At 36.2% G+C, this 21,165-nt stretch overlaps 3 protein-coding genes and 1 long non-coding RNA gene across 8 annotated transcripts; 3 read left to right on the top strand and 1 right to left on the bottom strand.

Moving 5' to 3' along the window:
- The first annotated feature begins 843 nt into the window (after positions 1-843).
- Positions 844-2,720, top strand: LOC125424147 (uncharacterized). Its single transcript, XM_048480776.2, has one exon. The coding sequence runs from the start codon at positions 1,270-1,272 to the stop codon at positions 2,488-2,490; it is 1,221 nt and encodes a 406-aa protein (XP_048336733.2). The 5' UTR covers positions 844-1,269; the 3' UTR covers positions 2,491-2,720.
- A 2,252-nt stretch (positions 2,721-4,972) lies between these two features.
- Positions 4,973-7,649, top strand: LOC107426383 (uncharacterized). Its single transcript, XM_016036550.4, has 3 exons — positions 4,973-5,281; positions 5,925-6,022; positions 6,903-7,649. The coding sequence occupies exons 1-3, from the start codon at positions 5,147-5,149 to the stop codon at positions 7,468-7,470; spliced, it is 801 nt and encodes a 266-aa protein (XP_015892036.1). The 5' UTR covers positions 4,973-5,146; the 3' UTR covers positions 7,471-7,649.
- A 331-nt stretch (positions 7,650-7,980) lies between these two features.
- LOC125424148 (probable protein disulfide-isomerase A6) lies at positions 7,981-11,100 on the bottom strand. Of its 2 annotated transcripts, XM_048480778.2 has the most exons (11): positions 10,749-11,098; positions 10,411-10,495; positions 10,107-10,204; positions 9,898-9,953; positions 9,497-9,614; positions 9,254-9,281; positions 9,079-9,170; positions 8,826-8,982; positions 8,629-8,753; positions 8,368-8,467; positions 7,981-8,236 (listed from the first exon to the last, which is right to left on the bottom strand). In XM_048480778.2, exons 1-11 carry the CDS (start codon positions 10,913-10,915, stop codon positions 8,171-8,173), a joined length of 1,092 nt encoding a protein of 363 aa, XP_048336735.2. In that variant the 5' UTR covers positions 10,916-11,098; the 3' UTR covers positions 7,981-8,170. The 2 variants fall into 2 exon arrangements, 1 of the variants encoding a protein (XP_048336735.2); XR_007243011.2 differs by lacking the exon at positions 7,981-8,236 and having other exon boundaries at positions 8,629-8,736; positions 10,749-11,100.
- A 421-nt stretch (positions 11,101-11,521) lies between these two features.
- On the top strand, positions 11,522-14,082 carry LOC107434034 (uncharacterized). Of its 4 annotated transcripts, XR_009640882.1 has the most exons (4): positions 11,523-11,767; positions 12,223-13,055; positions 13,277-13,317; positions 13,573-14,082. It is a non-coding gene; the product is annotated as an uncharacterized LOC107434034 (long non-coding RNA). The 4 variants fall into 4 exon arrangements; XR_009640880.1 differs by having other exon boundaries at positions 11,522-11,767; positions 12,223-13,317; XR_009640883.1 differs by lacking the exon at positions 13,277-13,317 and having other exon boundaries at positions 11,524-11,767.
- The last annotated feature ends 7,083 nt before the right edge of the window (positions 14,083-21,165 follow it).

Below are 21,165 nucleotides of genomic sequence, written 5' to 3'. Positions count from 1 at the left end.
TAACCTCTTACTTTATTTCTTTAAGCTTTGCTAATTTGTGAATAAGTCTTATCCCACTACCTAAATGGAAGAAGTTCTTTTACACATGTGCAGAGTCAAAAAAAAAAAAGAAAGGCATATGTGCTTTGTTTTTGTTTTTTGGGTATCTAGCATATGCTTGTAGGAAAGGTACAAGTAGTTGCAACTTTATATTCCAATTTTATGCAAAACCATATTTGGTGAGGAGGAAAGTTACAAGTCCTGCCACTTTATTTACCAATTTTATGCGAATACCATATTTGGTAACTAGTGTTCAGATGGTTAGGACTTTTTTCCTTTTTTGGGTAAATTAGATGGCTAAGACTTGCCGGTGCAACTTTTTTGAAAAGAAAAATAATAATAAACCCACATAAAATGCCATACTACTGAACAAATGGGCATGGATATTGGATTGGTTTATTTTTGGTTTTTAATGAAATGGATACAGAGTCCAGATTGAGGAGGGCAGTTGGCCCATGAGAACCCTCCGGCTCCCACCTACTAAACCCAAAAACCAAAACCCATTGGGCATTGTGAAGCCCAAAGAATTTTCATAATAAATCAATATTATTGAATATTGAAAATAGGAGATATGAATTTGGTTATTGTCCGACAAGGTTTTATTACCGAGTCTAGGTTCTCTGTTATCGGGAATAAAAAGGTTGTTCCAGAATGAAAAATTTGGGGTGTACTCTACTATTTAAAGATTAGAATAATTACTTCATTCATGATAGGCACAATTATATAATAAATGATTTTTGGTAAGCAATAAATAAAATATTGGAAACTCATTTCTCCTCAACGTGCTGGGCTTACTTATCCGGCGCGCCAAAGTTCGTAACAAACTAACGACCACAAGGAAAACGGAGCACGAGGTACAGGCAGAGGGAGTGTAGCATTACGGTAAATGTGAGTAAGTGGAGTGGGAAAGGCAGTGAAACCAATGGGTGTAAGAGTAATTTCGCAGAGAATCCTAAGGACTACGGAAGAAGACAAACCTATCGACGTTATAAAACAAGCAATATTTATTTTCTTAAAAAAACTTGAAAACCCAAACACACACCATATAACCGCCTGCTCTCCATCACATGCTATTCTCTCTTTCTCTCTCCTCGCTCACCGAGCTTCCCTCTGTGCTCTGCTCCCACTCTGCCCTCTCTGCTCTGCTTAATTATTGCCGCCTTTGCGTGCCTCATAAGCCATTCACTGTCTCACCCTCCCACTTCCTTCTCTCTCTCTCTCTCTCACACAATGGATCTTGTCCAGAGCCCTAGCAATGGCGGAACTCAAGGCTGCTCCTCCGACTCTGATCCCCTTATTCTCGCTAAAGACGAAACCTTCGAAGATGCAAACACCGAGGCGCACCGTTTCAGTGAGGACTTCGACTCCACGTGCTCCACCCCTTACGTCAGCGCACCTTCGAGTCCCGGTCGCGGTTGCACCACCGGCTACTTCTTCAGCGCACCGGCCAGCCCCATGCACTTCATGTTGTCTTCAGCTCCGTCTGCCTCCTACTCCTATTCTCCTTCAGAGACGGTTTTTCCGGACGCCTCGTCGTCGTTTGAGTTTGAGTTCTCTTCTCGGCTAAATTCCAATAGTTCGGTGGCTGTTGGATCGATGAGCTCGGCGGATGAGCTTTTTATGAACGGAAAAATCAGGCCGATGAAGCTCTCGTCGCACTTGCAGAGGCCTCAGATCTTAGCGCCATTGCTAGATCTGGATGTTGAAGAAGACGATGAGTCGGAGGTAGAAAAATGCGAAGGGACAGTGAATAGGGGAAGAGATCTGAAACTGCGCAGTAGATCGTTGCACAGAAAAGCGAGATCTCTCTCTCCTCTGAGAAACGCAGACATTCAGTGGCTCAAAGAAGATGAAGAAGGTTGCAATGATGAGAAAGCTAAAGAGGCCGGCGACGAGAACATTCTGGATTTGCATGGGCTGGAGACTAAGCAAAGCGAAACGGTGTCATCGGAAACGACACCGTCGTGTTCGGCGTCGTCTTCGAGATCTTCATCTTCAGGAAGGAACTCGAAGAAGTGGATATTCCTCAAGGAAATATTGTACAGGAGTAAAAGCGAAGGTCGAGGAAATGGGAAGGAAAAGTTCTGGTCAACGATCTCTTTCTCAACATCTAAAGACAAAGAAAAAACTCAAACTCCTCTTCCTTCGCAGACAACTTCAGACACTCAGAATCAGCATCAGAAAACGACGAAGAAGAAAAAGCAGAGCAAGCAAGCTTCAACAAGGAAAGGCATATCCGGGAAACCTAAAAACGGCGTCGCAAAGAGAAAGGTGCCATTGTCCCCGCACGAGTTGCATTACACGGCGAACAGGGCTCAAGCGGAAGAGATGAAGAAGAGGACATTCTTGCCTTACAGGCAGGGACTTCTTGGATGCCTGGGGTTCAGTTCTAAAGGATACGGTGCGCTTAATGGTCTAACACGTGCTTTGAACCCCGTCTCTTCCAGGTAGACAAGATGAAGATAGACAGATAGATAGATATATACTAGTGCCCGATCGATCGATCGATCGATGGATCGTTTCAAGAATTTGTATAATTAATGTTTTATTATTTTTGCATGTCGGATTAATTGTAATTTAAGGTTTCTTTTATCGTCATATTTTGTACAGTGGAAAATTAAGCTACGTTTGTTTAATATTTGTTTTTGGGCTTTATAATGATTACCAAATTCTCAGAAGTCTCCTCGATAGTCAAGCAAAGCCTTTGTGTTCGAGAATCTTCTCTTCTGTTTCTCTTCCGTCATGTTAGATATCACCTGTGGTGAGCTCTCTGAGCTGGATTTGTAATGGTATGAGCTGAGCTGGCATGAAGTATATTTAATCTACTGAAAACAATGCCTGAGTATGATTTTGCCCTTTGTAATTTAAGGATGTTTTTGCAATATAATTAATAAAAGCTTTTTTACAGTGAGCAAGTCACGTGCTAGTGTTTGAGAAAGCTGTTTGTTGATGAGACAATTGTTGTTTTTCTGTTTTGGCATGTTAGTTAAGTGAGAGTGATTCATTGCTCTGGGGCCTGGTTTTGGTTCCTGCTTGTGTTTTTGGTTTTTCCGTTTGTTGGACCACAAACTGCTTTTTTTTTTTTTTAAGTCTTCATCTTATTTCCATTTTATGCCAATGAAGGTTTGGACTTAAATGCAGTTTAAATTTCGGTAGTTCGAGATTTGATTATAATATCATACTATGTGATGCAGATTGCACTTGTTCAATCCCATCGCATCCATACAACCACCCCAATGAAAATCCTTTTTATCGCTTATGGATTAGCTTGACCCACATGAAATGTTTTGTTAGGTGAGCTGTGAGGGTCCTCAAATTTGTCGAGTTGGGATGTTATAAAAAGGTGATTAGACCCATCTGGGGTACTTGTGGTCTGTTTGTAATTTACATATGACCCACCCTACGGAGTCCAAGTTTGGTGATCTTTTTGGTATTTTCTGAAACGCCCACTTGCAATATATGCATATATTGATTGGGGGTGGGAAGGGTGTTTGGGGTGGGGGGTGTGGTGTGTGTTGGGTTGTGTTGTTGGGCATGGGTGATTGACCCATTATTTGGGATTTCGGGACCGAACAATGAACCTTTCCCTTTGTGTGTTTTCCTCTGTTATTCATTTCAATTTTGCAAAAATTAGTGGTACCTGTCTCTACCTGTTTTCGTAGAAGACTCAATTAATTGCAACCTGCAAGTATGCTCAAATGGTGTATATGGATCTTGCTATATAGTTTTATCAAATTGGCAAACTGATATTTTTATTTCTCAAACTATGTCAAAAGAGACAAATGGTATCAAATGCAGGGCCCGGCTTTTTGCATTGATAAGAGCAATTAATAAATAATAAACAAGTAAGATGGGAAGTAGTGGTTCATAAGAACAACTAATTAACAGCTTGCATGAACTGTTGAAGAAAACATGATCTTAATTCTTAAAGTTTTTCACATGCAAAAGAGGTCCAAAACTAGTGTCACGAAAAAGATAGGCCAAGGGTTTTGCTCTGTTTTTGGGAGCACTTGGGAGTTGGCTATCTTATTGAAAGAGATGTTTTGCTTGACTTTTCCTACTATTTATATGAAAGTTGCAATGGGAATTCAAACTAAGGAATGTAGGGCATCTTTCGTGCTACAATAGAGTGGTAAAACTTGTATGCTCGGGTTTATCTTTGTCTCCCCTACGATATTACGTGGCAAAATATTATAGATACATCGAAGCCGATTTAGAAAATATTTCAAAATTGTCCCCAAAATAGACTTCAAAATTACTGTTTACAAAGTTTTTATTTATTTATTCCCTTTTTTGACGTTGTCCCGCTTTACCCCTACGTGTTTTTAGCGGACTGTCTTATTGTCAACAAAAAAGAAAAAGATATATATATATATATATAGAGGATTTGAGTATAAAATGGATAGGAGTCATCAGTACACAGAAAATTGAAAAACACGATCTGTGCCTCTGGTACTGTTTGATTTCTAAATGGTCGATCTTGATTTACTTTCTTTTTTTTTTTTTTTTTTTTAATTTCTTCGGACATGCCCTTATAAGTTACCGGCGTTTGCTAATTGAAACGTGCTTACGTTCTTCTATTTGAGGGAAGGATGACCAAGCACAGAAAATACACCTTTTTGGGCCGAAAGCCTTAAATAATTGTTGCAAAGCAGTCGAATTGCAGGCCCTTTCAAAAGAGCCCAATATTAGTGGATAAATTTTTAAGCCCATTGGATTTATATTCTAATTTCATCGGGCTTTTATAAGAATAATTGATACGGCTGATAATTTTAAATAGCAAATAAATAATAGAAAAAGAAAAAAAAGGATAATTCAGTCGTACGGTATCTTTCATTTGGCAGTGCACTAACCCGACAAAACCATCCATTTTTTTCCTGATGGACCCGATCCATAAAGATTCGCTTCGCTTCATTTGATTTTCATTTTTTTATTTTCTTAAAAAGCAAAAATGAGAGCTTGCCCACCCAAAAAAAAAAAAAAAAAAATCAGATATAAAATCATTTTACTCTGAACTTCTGAGTTTCTTGACCCGAGAAATTAAGCCATTCAGTTTCGCCCAATTGTTAAATTTTGAAATGAGAGATTGAGATTGAACTGATAATTAATGGGTCCTGAGGCGAACTCCGCAGCGGCATCACCGTCTGCAACGACGTCGTCTCCTAGTGGGAAGCGAGCCAGAGATCCCGAAGATGAAGTTTACATCGACAATTTGCACTCTCACAAGCGCTACCTCAGCGAGGTTTGCCTTGTTTCTTATTTTTCAGTCTATATTTGTTGTTGTTGTTGTTTTTTTTTTTTTTTTTTTTTTTTTTTTTTTTTTTTTAATTCTAAAGTTTATATTTTTATTTATTATATTATATATGCAATGTCGTATTCGTTTTTCATTTTTTTTCCCGTGTGTATGGAAATTTAAAAAAAAAAAACATAATGAACAGAAGAAGCTTCTATTAACCATTATGACCGATGGGTTGGAGTGAATTAAACAATTTATATGTTGTATGAATGGGTTCAATTCTGTGTGGCTGTTCAAGAAAGCTCATTTTTCTCTTTTCAACATCCAAATCCAAACGGGTATCTTTGAACTATTAATAATCTCTGAACAGGTTGGTTTTCTGGTTAATCTTCTTTCTATATTCCAAGGAATGCTGAAATGAGAATTCGGATAATGAAGGACATTCCATTGCTTCCCTCATTCTGGGGCAAGAATATGTATGAATAGCATTGTTTGAGGAAAATGTATCCGCATCTTGTTTGGTTCCATGTGCTTTTCTCTATAAAGTTTGCTTTTAGTTAAAGCCGTGTTTGGTTTTGGCTTATTAACTTGTTAGTGTAAAATTTATCCATCGCTAGTTCAATTCCTCAAGACTTTCCCCCCCCTGCAGATAATGGCGTCTAGTTTGAATGGGTTGACTGTTGGAGACCCACTTCCTGAGAATCTCATGGAATCTCCAGCAAGGTCCGAAGGCATGTTGTATCTAAGGTGACTTACTCATATGAAGCTTCAATTGGTTGTTTTTATTTTTAATGGTAGCTTTAGTGGATTGATCTTGCACTTGTGATGAATCCATAGCTTCATATTTTCCATCACAAGAGATTAAGAGGTCGAAAAGTTTGTTTTACTATAAATTCGTATTTTGGCTAGGTTTTATTTGTATCCTTTGGCTCGCATACAATCTATTAAAGGATTTTTCTTTATTGTTTTATTTAGTCAATTTTTTTTTTCTGGTCTTTTATATTTACCAAGTAGCCAGTGTCTGCAAAGCAGCGCTATGCTCCCATTTGGCATAAGTTTGTTATACAAATTTCTTAGGATAAAGGCTTGTGGTTTTTTACATTGAAAGCACACACTACAGTAGCTGAAGAGATATAAACTAGAGATCTGAGTTGTATGCCAGGTCAGAGTTTCTCTATTTACGTTTACACTTCTAAACGCTTCACAGCATGAGTCAATTTTTGTGTAATATCAATATTGTTGTATGCCCCGGAATTAAAACAAGCATTACAGAGCAATGTTGGAGTGTCAACAAATTGCTAGAGAGGCCAGTTGGTTTCTCCCTTGCATTTTGGGTAGCCTTGAGGTGCAATTATTTTGTATTCTACAAAAAGACTTGTTGTTTAGAGAGACTACAGCGGCTCATTCCATAAACTTCTATACTCTTTCCCCATTTCCTTTTTTTTTTCCACAAGAAATTGGGTGGTGAAATTTTATTTTTGTATAAAGAGCTTTACATATTTGGATAATATTTCTTGCCAATTACATTGATATAATCTCTCCCAAGGTTTTGACCCTTGCTAGTTTACAATGGTAATTCTTTCACTAATTTTGTCCTCATTATTGTTTCCAAACTTCCTTCTCCCAGGGACGAGATGTCAATGCAATATTCACCAATGTCAGAGGACTCTGATGATTCTCGATTTTGTGATGTCCCATTAAACACAAGCTCATCCCAAGCCGACAGTGCACCCTCTAGTCCAGTGTCTCCATACAGATACCAAAGACCACTTAGTGGATTCTATTCTACTCCTTCCACCAGCTCACACCCTTCACATGGATGCAGTGCCAATGCCATCACTTGCCCACAGCCTCGACAAAGAGGATCAGATTCTGAGGGGCGTTTCCCATCTTCTCCTAGCGATATTTGTCACTCAGCTGACCTGAGGAGGGCTGCACTCTTGCGGTCTGTACAGATGAGAACACAGCCTCTTGGTCCACCTTCTTTTGAATTGTCATTTAGTTCAGGGCAAGAGCCTGTACATAATATGGAATCTGAAGAGCGACCTTGCTCCTATATGAAGTCTTTAGATGACGAGAGGGACTATCAAATTGAGGAGTGTTCTTCAATGGCCATCTCTGAGCCTGAATTTAATCGACAGAAGTCATGCAGGGTGTTAAATGTCGATGTGAAGGAGGATAATTCTGTAGATTAGCTGCTAATGAGTTAGTAAATGACATTTCTAACTTTTTCAGGTGTCCCATGCTGGTTTCAAGTAACTGTTCTCTAGGATTTGCCAATAGATTCTGCTTGGTGTGCATAAGCTATGGTTGTATATTCGGAGAAGGCAATGCATAATTGATTGAAATATATTTTTCTCGAGTTTGTTTGTAAGCATCATCCTCTAAATGTTACTTATTATGCTAGTAGATGAAACTTGGCAAAGCTTTTCATAATGTAAGTTATACTGTATTGCAAAGTAGACATGGGAGAAATAGAATTAAAATTCAAAGACAAGCTTTCTGGAAAAGACTACAAACAGGCTTCTTTAACATGCGGAACGTATTATTCTTTTCTACTAATTAGTTCTAAAAGTAAAAATGTGATTTTAAATAGAGTCTTTCATATTTAAGAATGCTACAAGCTGTTTGCTGTGTACATTACCACGTTGATAAACGAGTCTGCTAAATCAAGCATGAATCATGAAGCATGAAAGAAAAACGAGTATTCCTAAACACGCAATTTTCATTAATTTTGATAAAATTGTTTACAAATATAACAAACCCCAATGGCCCAACTCAGATAAATTCAAACATAATATGGGGGACAAGGGGAAGAAAAATCATCCCCTCAAAAGTAAATGATCAGTCAATCCTATCATACTAAACTCTATGGAATAGATAGACGTTTGAAGTTCATGCGAACAGTGTCAGGATATTCTTCTTCAAAGTGAACTCATCAGCTTTAGCTGGGCTGATTGCCTGCTTCAATCCAACAAGGAAAACCAACAAGAATTACACTTTAAACTTATTTATCCATTAAAAAGTAAAAGAAAAACTTTAAACAAACCATTTTGGAGCATATTAATGTAGAAAACAGACCATAAACATACCTTATCAAGCATGCGCTGTAGCCGATCAATTTCGTTCTTGGCATAATGAGGACCTTTCTCCATACAGTTCTTGGCAGCCTTCAAGTAGACCTTTCCATAGCTGAAAGAGGGCAACAAGGGTCATAACTAAATTGAAAGCCCTATCCTGGATCTAGAAGATAATATGAATCTGTATATGGTAATAACAAATTCTTCTCAGGAATGTCACATTGAAGAAAGCCACTAATTATGACATTTAAACAGTCAATGCCCGCGAAGTACCTTGAAGTCGAACCCTCTAGCTTTTCAACTTCTTCTTCTATCCGAGGAAAGACAACCTTCTTGTTATCATCACTGGCAGCAACGAACTCCTTCACCAAGGAATCCAAACTTGCAACAATACCAGCCTATTTAATAGAAAATTTATTATTATAAAATACAAATAGAATAACTGTTATTTTTCAATTCAAGTTACTAACTTCTGATGTAAGCTGTCCTTTTCCGTCACGATTGGTGCCACACTTTTCATTGATGAAGTTCACAAAGTCTTCTAAATCCCTACCACCTTCATACTCTTCACCAGCTTTGTTGTTTTTCGGGAAGAATTTTAATGTTGGAAACCCACTTAAATCATATCTGCATACACCACATATAAAAAAGATCCACATGTGTTCCTAAAATTGAAATTTGGAACATACTCTTTAAGGAGATAGAATATGAATTCACACTTACCCTTCAGCTAGATCCCTGTATTTATCAGCATCTAAATTAGCAATCACTACATCCTCCTGTGATTTAAATGCGGTAGCTACTTTTTCATATGTCTGCATGGAAAATAAAAATTTGCATGTCAACACAAGTAAAAGTACCCCAACAAGTTATATAATAAGAGGAGGTGACAACTTACAGGAGCAAGGTTTTTGCAATGGCCACACCTGGAAGAAACAGAATCCATAAATACTATTCATTAACGAAGTTTTAAGAAAGTATGAAATGAAAGTAAGATAGAAACGACCTACAAGATAGATAATTTGCTATGCATCAAATTCTCAAATCTCAAAATCTTGCCTATTGATAAAAATAAACGTCAAAAAAAAAAAAAAAAAAAAAGGATGAAAAGGAAAAAAAAAAAAAGGACATGCGTGAGTACCATGGTGCATAAAACTCAACTAGAACATCTTTGGTTTCATCCAAGACAACTTCATTAAAATTGTCACCGTGTAGCTGCACTACATTGGATGGAACTGTAGCTACTTTCACATTGGTCCCTGTAGAAATATATTCATAAAAATAAATGAGAACCCCAAAGGTGACATAACAAGCAGTTTCATACTACTACACATGATAATATCTTATATACAACGAGATGGGGATAATTTACACAAACAAAAAAAAATTTTTGAGACAGTAAAAAGAAAACAATTTTTACTTAAAAATAATGAATTAAAAACTAATCTAACTAGTAGGAAGAGCATTTGTGCAAGAAATCTCATGCAAAAAGTACATTCCACTGGATAAGTTAAATTTTTTCAAAAGATTAAAAATAATTACCTCCTTCAGTATTTACAAACTCAGCTAGGGATTCGGCAGTACGAGGTCCCTCATACCTATAAAAACCAAGCAACCAATTTCGACTCAATCATAACATTTTAAAATGGCAGATCGGAACAACATATTAATGTGTTAAAATTTGAATTTCTATAGCCGCACAAACTGAATTTTTTTGTTAACTATGTTTTAAAATGTTGAATTATGCATACTTTTTGGGTTCCAATGATCCTTTAGGAAACCATTGGATTGTTGGGTATCCAGAAACTCCATATTTGCTGCACAAGCTCTTATGCTCATCACAATCTACCTACTCCACAAGCCATGAAAAAAAAAGTCATACATGAGCTCTAACAAATTATCATAAGCAAAAAGGAAAAAAAACAACAGCAGACAGGTTTTTATCCATGCCTTATTTATTGCAAGGGATTTAACCCAGCAGGAAGAAACTCCACCAAAATGGAAATAATTTGTTTTATTTACCATGAACATTGAAAACATTCATACGGAGCTAACCTTTCCAACCAAAACGGACTTTGACTTCTTAAAGCTCGACCCCAGCTTCTCATACTCTGGAGCAAGCTTCTTACAGTGCCCACACCTGTTAGGGAAACAGAGTGATCTCGAACAATGAACTTTGGAACACTTATCAAAATTCACAAAAAACACGTACAAAAATATTCGCAAAGCAATGGTACAGTAAATAAAATTAAAATAGGCCCAAACGAAGCAAATAGATCTCAGGGACTTTAACGTGTAAAACAAAAGCCTTTTAAAGTTAGGAACAATGATGTATATATAATATATATATAAGAAAGTATGAATGCAGAAAAGAAACAAGTGAGAGATGATACCAGGGAGCATAGAACTCTACGAGCGCTCCTCTATCTTGGCCAACCTCATTCTCGAAGTTATCCTCGGTTAGAACCACAACATCGTCTGCTGCAACCGGTGATGTTATTAATAATAAGGTGGTCAACCCTGCAAAACCCACCACACAGATCTCATCAAACCTCTTCATTTTTCTAGTTTCTCCTGTTTTTCGATTTGTGACTAGCTGATCAGCCTGACCTGATCCAGCAATGGCCTACAACAATTTTCTCCTTCTGACGGACGTAGGTTCACTCATTCACAATGTCAAATCACAAAATGTCGTATTGGGCAATGGAGCTATGGTTTTTTTTTTTTTTTAAATAAATTCTTGACTGGAAAATTAATTTAAAGGCCCTTCCAGCTCCTTATCCATTCCGAAGTGTGAAGTCCAACCAAGCATTCTGTGGGCTTTACCGTTTCGTTTGTGGATCCTGTCCAATAATCATTTGTACGTAATGCAACGTGGCATCAGGTGATTTGCTGAAATACATCATAGCTTGTAAGAGGCCGAACTGACGTTGTTTTCTGACGTGGCAAATTGTAAGAGGCGAACTGACGCGGAGGTGGAGGACTTTTCGGAATTGATACTTATTCATCGGTCGTTAACCAAACCCAATAAAAAGTCAAGCCCACCTAAAACTTGGGCCGTCCGACCTTGCCATGGTTGATTTGGGAGGAATTTGGCCCAATGCCCTTCTTTTAAAGCATCTAATCAAATATACCCCTCGTTTCTTAGTTTTCTTTAATCTACCTTCTGCTTCCCATTTTATCCCCAATGAAAGTAAAAAATTATTGTATTTTCCTTTCTTCATTCCTTCAGTCCGAGAAGCCCAGAGTCTTTAGTTTCTGCACTCTGCTTTTTTATTTTTCTTCATCCCCCAGAAAACCCACACACAATCTCATTAAGAAAAAAAAAAAAAAAATTCATGCTCCATCTCCCTGCATCTCTTACCTCTTCTCTTGCAAACATATGAAAGACTAAGGAAAAATTGCGTTTGAGGTAAGGATCTGTGTATTTTGATTGTTTTTTTTTTTTCTTTTTTAGCTTGAGTTTTTGCTTGATTGGCGAAAGGCGAAGACGATGATTGGAATGGAGGAAACTAGTCGAAATCAAGTAGTAGTAGTAGTAGTAGGTTATACAATTTAGTGGGGTAATTAAATATTATGAGTGAGCTTTAGGGTCGGTTTCTATATTGCTTTAAGGTCAGAAACACTTCACGAGTGTTTGTTGAATTTTCTGATTGCAACAGAATATTAAAGGAAATTGAAAGAAAAGAAAACCCAAAAAAACAAAATTGAAGAATAAGTTGAAAGCGGTTATGGTTAAAATCTGCTTCAAATGTTGAATCATTTGTTTTCTTGTTTATATGACACTCACCATCTTGCTAGATATCATAATTTAATTACATAACTTCATTTTGATTTTATGTTGGTTTCTTGTTTATGGTTATGAAGGTGAGTGGTAGTTGTGCAGAGGAGCTTTACTTGGAAAGTTTGCAGCATCAAATAGAAAGTGATCTGATGCCAAGTGCCCGATGTGACCAAAGTGATTCTTATGGTATCCTTTTAGTTATATGGTCTATGGCGAATTATATAAGTAAACTTTTTTTTTTTTAACAGTTAGTTAATATTTAAAAAAGATGTTATACTTGCTATATGGACCATGAGGTATACTATCTGTGTTGTTTAGTTTGCCCTAATTTCTTTCTGTTTAGTTTTCAGCCAAGGTTGGAATTTCTTAGGCTTGGCTGGTGGAACATTATTAATTTTCAAGTTGATTACAAATATGCAGTTGGGGATAGGATAGGTGAACTGTCTTATACTTACTCCTATTTTATGAATTTGAGGTTGGTTGCCGAGATGTGGTATTAGTTTGCTTGTGGTTTTGTATTATAGGCTAATGGCACTCAAGACTTCCATGATAAACTGATATTTACAGATTGAGAAACCCATACTATTGGTTACAATTCCAAAAATGTGCTTGAAAATGCCTTAGGTCAGGTGCATATCGTTATCCTTGTGCACTTGGTTATGAGGTTGATGTAGTGTCCCTCCTTAACATATTGAAGTTGTGGGCTTATTTTTATTTTTTTTTTGTCTATAAGTAATAATCGCTGCCCCCACACCCTTTCTGTGAATTTCATGTAACAATTGGTGTATTACTAGAGTGGATATCACGATGGTCTCATAGCAAGAGAAGAAGCTGTAGCGCAAGAGGGATTTAATATTGGCTTTAAGGAATCAGTCCTTGTTGGGTACAAATGGGGTCTAGTTAGAGGTGATACTAGGTAAAAGAAAACAAAAGAGGAAAATAATTTGAATGCTCTATTGCTTATAGAGTTTTTAATGAAATTGCTATAAGCATATGATTAAAAAAGAATTTAAATGCTCTGTTGCTCATAGAGTTTTTAATGAAGTTGCTGTAAACATATGATTAACTTCTTTTCTCTGCTACTTTTGTTTTCCTATTTTGTCCAATCTGCATCCCCATGAACTGTCTTCACTTTAGTTCCTGAGGACTTGAAAGAGAGCATTTAAATTCTCAAGATGGTAACCAAACTCTCAAAGACATGAATTGTATGGTTGCTTTTCATAAGGGTTTGACAACATGGGCTAAGTGGGTGGATTCTACTATGAATCATAGTAAAACCAAAGTCATCTTCCAAGGAATTTCTCTTACCCACTACCATTAAGTTTACTTCTTTCCTATCACCAAATTTTTTTTTTTGAAAACCAAAAATTAATTTCGTGAATTTCTCTGATGCTTTTTTTTTTCTTTCTTTTTTTTTTCCTTTTCATATTTAGTGGCAAGGGATTGGAATGAGCTAAGGGTGATAAACTGTGGAAATGAGACAAAACTCCTAAGTGGATTAGTCTATCGAGGCGGATTGCCCAAGGAATTATATGTGCTGAAAGATGTATTAACTGGAATGAGAAAACATGTTCATCTGCTGGACATAACAACTCTATCACAACTCAGAAAAGATGCACATCCTGGCTTTTATAATGGCTTTAGGCACATGGACTGTAACCATTGGTGTATTGCTGGACTTCTAGATACTTGGAATCAAATTTTTATGCATTTCTCATAATTGTTATGCTTGTTCTGGTATTTTTACTTTATAAAAATGATCATACGGTTGCTTAGGTCCTTCCTTCCATAGATCACCATTTTTAAGGGAATCAAGTTTCAAAACACGACCGATCTTTTCATTTTCAATGTCAACCAGATATTGAGAGTTAAACATCATTAATGAAACTCTACAATCCTGGATAATTTAGAGTATTTAATATATTCATAATTTGAACCATAAATTTGCACGACTCTTTGATTTTTTTTTCCCTGGTAAATATGTCATTTAAAGGTCCACTCTTTAATTCTTTAGTTGTTAAATATGTCATTTGATAGTTTCCTGACCTTGCATGTTACATTAGTATATGAGTCTTTGGAAAATTGCATGGTGACGGAGGAATGAGGCAAGGCTGCATGAGTCAAACATATGAGGGATGCAAAGTGGTTGAGACTAAGACAAAGTTTTGAAAAAGTTCTCAAATTTGCACAAAAATTTGATTATTGTAGGGCCTTCGGTAATTACCAATGAAACCTACGGTAATCAATTTGTCCTTACTTGAAAAATTATCGTAGGTTTCATCGGTAATTACTGAAATCCCTATGGTAATCACATTTTACCAATTTTTTGGGCCCCATAAGTCCCATTACGTGTGTTAAATGAAAAACCATGCAAAATATGGATTCTAAAATTATCCTAAAGAGGAAAAACCCCAAAATATCTGAAAAATTTCTCAAATTGGCCAAAAAATTACGATGATTGTAGACCTTCGGTAATTCCCGATGAAACCTTCGGTAATCAACATATACCCTCTGGAAAAATTACCGATGGTTTCATCGGAAATTACCGAAACCCCTATGGTAATCACATTTTACCAATTTTTTGGGCCCCACAAGTCCCCTTACGTGTGTTAAATGAAAAAACATGAAACATATGGATTATCAAATGATCGTAATGAGAGAAAATCTCCAAATTGCTTAAAAAGCTCTCAAATTGGCCAAAAAAATACGATGACTGTAGACCTTCGGTAATTTCCGATGAAACCTTCGGTAACCAACATATACTCTCTGGAAAAATTACCGTAGGTGTCATCGGTAATTACCGAAAATCCAGTGGTAATCACATTTTACCAATGTTATGGCCCCCACAAGTCCCATAATGTGTGTTAAATGCAAAAACATGCAAAATATGGATTCTAAAATAATCCTAAGGAGGGAAATCCCCAAAATCTCTGAAAAAGTTCTCAAATTGGCCAAAAATTTATGTTGACTGTAGACCTTCGGTAATTCCCGATGAAACCTTCGGTAACCAACATATACCCTCTGGAAAAATTACCGATGGTTTCATCGGGAATTACCGAAACCCCTATGGTAATCACATTTTACCAATTTTTTGGATCCCATAAGTCCCCTTACGTGTGTTAACTGAAAACCATGCAAAATATGGATTCTAAAATTATCCTAAGGAGGGAAAACCTCAAAATATCTGAAAATGTTCTCAAATTGGCCAAAAAATTACAATGACTGTAGACCTTCGGTAATTCCCGATGAAACCTTCGGTAACCAACATATACCCTCTGGAAAAATTACCGATGGTTTCATCGGGAATTACCGAAACCCCTATGGTAATCACATTTTACCAATTTTTTGGGCCCCATAAGTCCCCTTACGTGTGTTAAATGAAAAACCATGCAAAATATGGATTCTAAAATTATCCTAAGGAGGGAAAACACCAAAATATCTGAAAATTTTCTCAAATTGGCCAAAAAATTACGATGATTGTAGACCTTCGGTAATTCCCGATGAAACCTTCGGTAACCAACATATACCCTCTGGAAAAATTACCGATGGTTTCATCGGAAATTACCGAAACCCCTATGGTAATCACATTTTACCAATTTTTTGGGCCCCACAAGTCCCCTTACGTGTGTTAAATGAAAAAACATGAAACATATGGATTATCAAATGATCGTAATGAGAGAAAATCTCCAAATTGCTTAAAAAGCTCTCAAATTGGCCAAAAAAATACGATGACTGTAGACCTTCAATAATTCCCGATGAACCTTCGGTAACCAACATATACTCTCTGGAAAAATTACCGTAGGTGTCATCGGTAATTACCGAAAATCCAGTGGTAATCACATTTTACCAATGTTATGGCCCCCACAAGTCCCATAATGTGTGTTAAATGCAAAAACATGCAAAATATGGATTCTAAAATAATCCTAAGGAGGGAAATCCCCAAAATCTCTGAAAAAGTTCTCAAATTGGCCAAAAATTTATGTTGACTGTAGACCTTCGGTAATTCCCGATAAAACCTTCGGTAACCAACATATACCCTCTGGAAAAATTACCGATGGTTTCATCGGGAATTACCGAAACCCCTATGGTAATCACATTTTACCAATTTTTTGGATCCCATAAGTCCCCTTACGTGTGTTAACTGAAAACCATGCAAAATATGGATTCTAAAATTATCCTAAGGAGGGAAAACCTCAAAATATCTGAAAAGTTTCTCAAATTGGCCAAAAAATTACGATGACTGTAGACCTTCGGTAATTCCCGATGAAACCTTCGGTAACCAACATATACCCTCTGGAAAAATTACCGATGATTTCATCGGGAATTACCGAAACCCTTATGGTAATCACATTTTACCAATTTTTTGGGCCCCACGAGTCCCCTTACGTGTGTTAAATGAAAAATCATGCAAAATATGGATTCTAAAATTATCCTAAGGAGGAAAAACCCCAAAATATCTGAAAATTTTCTCAAATTGGCCAAAAAATTACAATGATTGTAGACCTTTGGTAATTCTCGATGAAACCTTCGGTAACCAACATATACCCTCTGGAAAAATTACTGATGGTTTCATCGGAAATTACCGAAACCCCTATAGTAATCACATTTTACCAATTTTTTGGGCCCTATAAGTCCCCTTACGTGTGTTAAATGAAAAACCATGCAAAATATGGATTCTAAAATTATCCTAAGGAGGGAAAACCCCAAAATATCTGAAAATTTTCTCAAATTGGCCAAAAAATTACGATGACTGTAGACCTTCGGTAATTCTCGATGAAACCTTCGGTAACCAACATATACTCTCTGGAAAAATTACCGTAGGTGTCATCGGTAATTACCGAAACCCCAGTGGTAATCACATTTTACAAATGTTATGGACACCACAAGTCCCATAATGTGTGTTAAATGCAAAAACATGCAAAACATGGATTCTAAAATTATCCAAAGGAGAGAAAATCCCAAAATTGCTTAAAAATTTCTCAAAATGGCCAAAAAATACGATGATTGTAGACCTTCGGTAATTCCCGATGAAACCTTCGATAACTTTTCCAGAGGGTATATGTTGGTTACCGACGCTTTCATCGGTAATTACCGAATGTCTACAGTCATCGTAATTTTTTGGCCAATTTGAGAACTTTTTCAGAGATTTTGGAATTTTCCCTCCTTAGGATAATTTTAGAATCCATATTTTGCATGGTTTTTCATTTAAAACACGTAAGGGACTTGTGGGGCCCAAAAAATTGGTAAAATGTGATTACCATAGGGGTTTCGGTAATTACCGATGAAACCTACGATAATTTTTCAAATAAGGACAAATTGATTACCGTAGGTTTCATTGATACTTACCGAAGGCCCTACAATAATCAAATTTTTGTGTAAATTTGAGAACTTTTTCAAAACTTTGTCTTAGTCTCAACCACTTTGCATCCCTCATATGTTTGACTCATGCAGCCTTGCCTCATTCCTCCGTCACCATGCAATTTTCCAAAGACTCATATACTAATGTAACATGCAAGGTCAGGAAACTATCAAATGACATATTTAACAACCAAAGAATTAAAGAGTGGGCCTTTAAATGACATATTTACCAGGGAAAAAAAAATCAAGGAGTCGTGCAAATTTATGGTTCAAATTATGAATATATTAAATACTCTAAATTATCCAGGATTGTAGAGTTTCATTAATGATGTTTAACTCTCAATATCTGGTTGACATTGAAAATGAAAAGATCGGTCGTGTTTTGAAACTTGATTCCCTTAAAAATGGTGATCTATGGAAGGAAGGACCTAAGCAACCGTATGATCATTTTTATAAAGTAAAAATACCAGAACAAGCATAACAATTATGAGAAATGCATAAAAATTTGATTCCAAGTATCTAGAAGTCCAGCAATACATCAATGGTTACAATCCATGCGCCTTACACATCATATTGACATGAGAATCATGTACAAAAACTAAAAACAAAATCTGAATTAGCAAAAGGAAATTGTACAAGTGTTTTTTGAATAAAAACTAGAGAATATTACAGCTCCTACAAAAGCTTCTGTTGGTAACAATCCCGAATTGACCCAATGTTCTTCATCAATGTCAAAATCTCGAACACCAACTGGCACCACAATTGGTATAATGCCAAACTTTAGTGACAGCATTAAAAGCATACGGGGCACCTCCACTAAAACGGAGACCGATTTGATACCTGGATGAAATCAAACGAAATATATGCAGTTAGTTACAATATTTAGCATACAAGCTTCAAAGAAAATAATTAAATACCTAGAGTATCCATAAAGAAGTATAAAGGTTCAACCTCTGCCAACCTTCCAAAGTGCAGCATCAAATTCATCCACCAGTAATCTAACAAATACAAAACATGTAGCAGAGAAAAAACTACACATCAAAGATGCAACAAATCAAACAAAACATCAACATGATCAACATTCAACAATGCTTTGGAATGCCAATAACCAAAAATTAATAAATAACAAACAGTAGAAGAATAAGAAAAAGCATACCATTACAAAACACAACTACGGTAATAAAAATATAAGCAATGGCACCAGGCAACTAAGTACAGCAAAGACATACATTAAATAAGTATCACATGCAACTACGTAAAGCAATAAATTAAATAACTATCACATGCAAAACCGTGACTAATGAACAGTTGAAGTTTTACCCTTGTTTTGCAAGAGCTTATTTGTTCTATCTATGGAGAAACCACAAACATTACTTAAATTTAATAGCATCTAGCTACCATTTTTAGAGCTGTCAAGGAAAAGATTCATACAAATCTAAAAGACCCAAGTATCCATGCAAAACAACGTACACCTAAATACAGATAAAAAAATTGCCACTACAATATGCATCATATTTGCAATACCAAATGCAAATTATCAAACATGCATGAACCTTTTAAGGCAACAGATTTTGCATCATAATTAGATGCATAACCATAAGCAACTAACCATCATTACTTAATCAATTTTTCATACGAACCGCAAATTTCCAATAAATGGACAAAATTATTCTAAATTTCATAAAATGTTTTAGAGCCTTTAGCATATATGTTGAAACATTCCTTACATAATTGCCAATAAAGAGTTCACGTTAATATTCAATTTCATTCCTGCCTTGTCATTTTCCAAATAGACCTTTCAACAAAATAACTAACAAATATTAGGTTCTTATTCAACACATATTCCGCTCGTTAGCCTAAAGGCACTTAAAAAAATGATTACATAACCTCCTGCACCTTGATGTCAATGGAATAGGGTAAGCCGTAAGTCTCAATAGCTCCAAAATTGTCCATGACCCTCCAAATAGAAGTTTGAAACATCCATCCTTCAGACTAACTATTCAAAGGGAAACCTTTTCTTTTATGGAGTTGGGGAACCGTATTACAAACCCCCAACTTTAACCAGTTCAGCCATCAAGCTCAATAGGAAAAAAGGAAACTCTTGTCCTAATAAAGTTAAAATTACTTTTACATATATATATATATATAATGAACAACAGACAACAAACAACAAAAATCAAATGCAACCCCTAAATCATCATAGAAGACGCTTTTGATGAGTGAGAAATAAGAGATACGAGAATCTAAATCTTTTGCTCATTGTCTTCTCTCCTGAGATAAAAGAAGAACTCTGTGTAAAGTGAACAACAGACCCAATTCCAAAAACTCCAACGGTTTCATTCACATACAATCACGATTTTCTGTTTCCTTCAACATAAAAACAGAGGAAAAACCTCGCAAGACTCTTACTGACAGGCAAACCAATCCAAAGCTTTCGCACTGGAAGGCACAACGACCTTTAGAAATCCTCACAGAATCACATATGAAATGAAAACCAAACAAAACGACATAGTATCAAAACAGCAAAGTGAAACGACATAGTACCTGAAACCGAAAGAACCCATTGGAGGTAGAAGGATGATTAAGCTTCAACTTCCCCACAGCATCTTTGATACTCTCTAATCCCTTCTTAAGCGTCAATACCGGGGGTAGAGTATGCGTAATGCAAGTCTCCACCACAAAATCCCCGTCCTCCATTCCCGAATCCTTGCCGATTTCCATTATCAGACCGTCAAATCGCACACCGAACACTACCTAAAAAAAAAATTACAAAAGCATAAGGAAAAAAATTACAGAAATAGCAAAAACAAAAAAACATAACCCTAATTTCGATTCCAACTTATCCCAAAAGCAATCAGAAAAAAAAAAAAATACACCCCACAAATGTTTTAAATAAACCTTTGAAACCACTCAAATCGAAAAGTCAAAGGAAAAATGAAGCAAACAAACCAGGCATTTTATCAGAGAGGCCAAGTGAAACAGCAAGCTTACGCATCTGCTTCCGCCATGCAGTACCACTCTTAAGCTTCGTATACAAATCCACATCCTCCTTCTTCACAATACTCTAATTTCAAATTCCAAACCATCAATTTCTTTCTTTGTATGGAATTTTGGTGACCAGAGAGACGAAATGGGGCTGTTTGGCAAAACGGCAACTAGGTGAAGAAAGCTTGATGGATGAATGAGAAGAGATGAGCCAGCTTTAGGGAAGCGTGATGAAGGAGAAGAGAACAATTGAGTGAAAGAAAAGAAAGAAATAACATAAAATAAATAAAAAAAGTAAAAATATTTAATTTAGATATAAGGGTATTTTGGGATTATTAAAAATTGAAAGGGTAGAAAAAAAAAGATAGCAAATGAAGGGGTAGAAATCGTGAAGCTCATCCCTATGGGGGCATTGGGCCAAATTCCCCAAATAATAATAATAATAATAAATTCCACAAATTAGCTAATATTTGGTGTCTTATCACATAAATGTGTTGAATCTATTAAAGTTTTTTAACAAAAAATTAAAAAAGGACTCTAATATTTTGGTGTCTCATGACATAAATGTTTTGAATCTATTAAAGTTTTTTAACCAAAGATTAAAAAAGGACTAATGGTGGTGGAGTGTTTGGATGAGTTGGAGGATATGATTGTTAAAACCAAAATAGGAGTCACAAATTCAC

Source organism: Ziziphus jujuba, chromosome 9 (genome assembly GCF_031755915.1).
Source record: "Ziziphus jujuba cultivar Dongzao chromosome 9, ASM3175591v1".
NCBI classification, from domain to species: domain Eukaryota; kingdom Viridiplantae; phylum Streptophyta; class Magnoliopsida; order Rosales; family Rhamnaceae; genus Ziziphus; species Ziziphus jujuba.
This window is presented reverse-complemented; position numbering and strand designations above follow the sequence as displayed.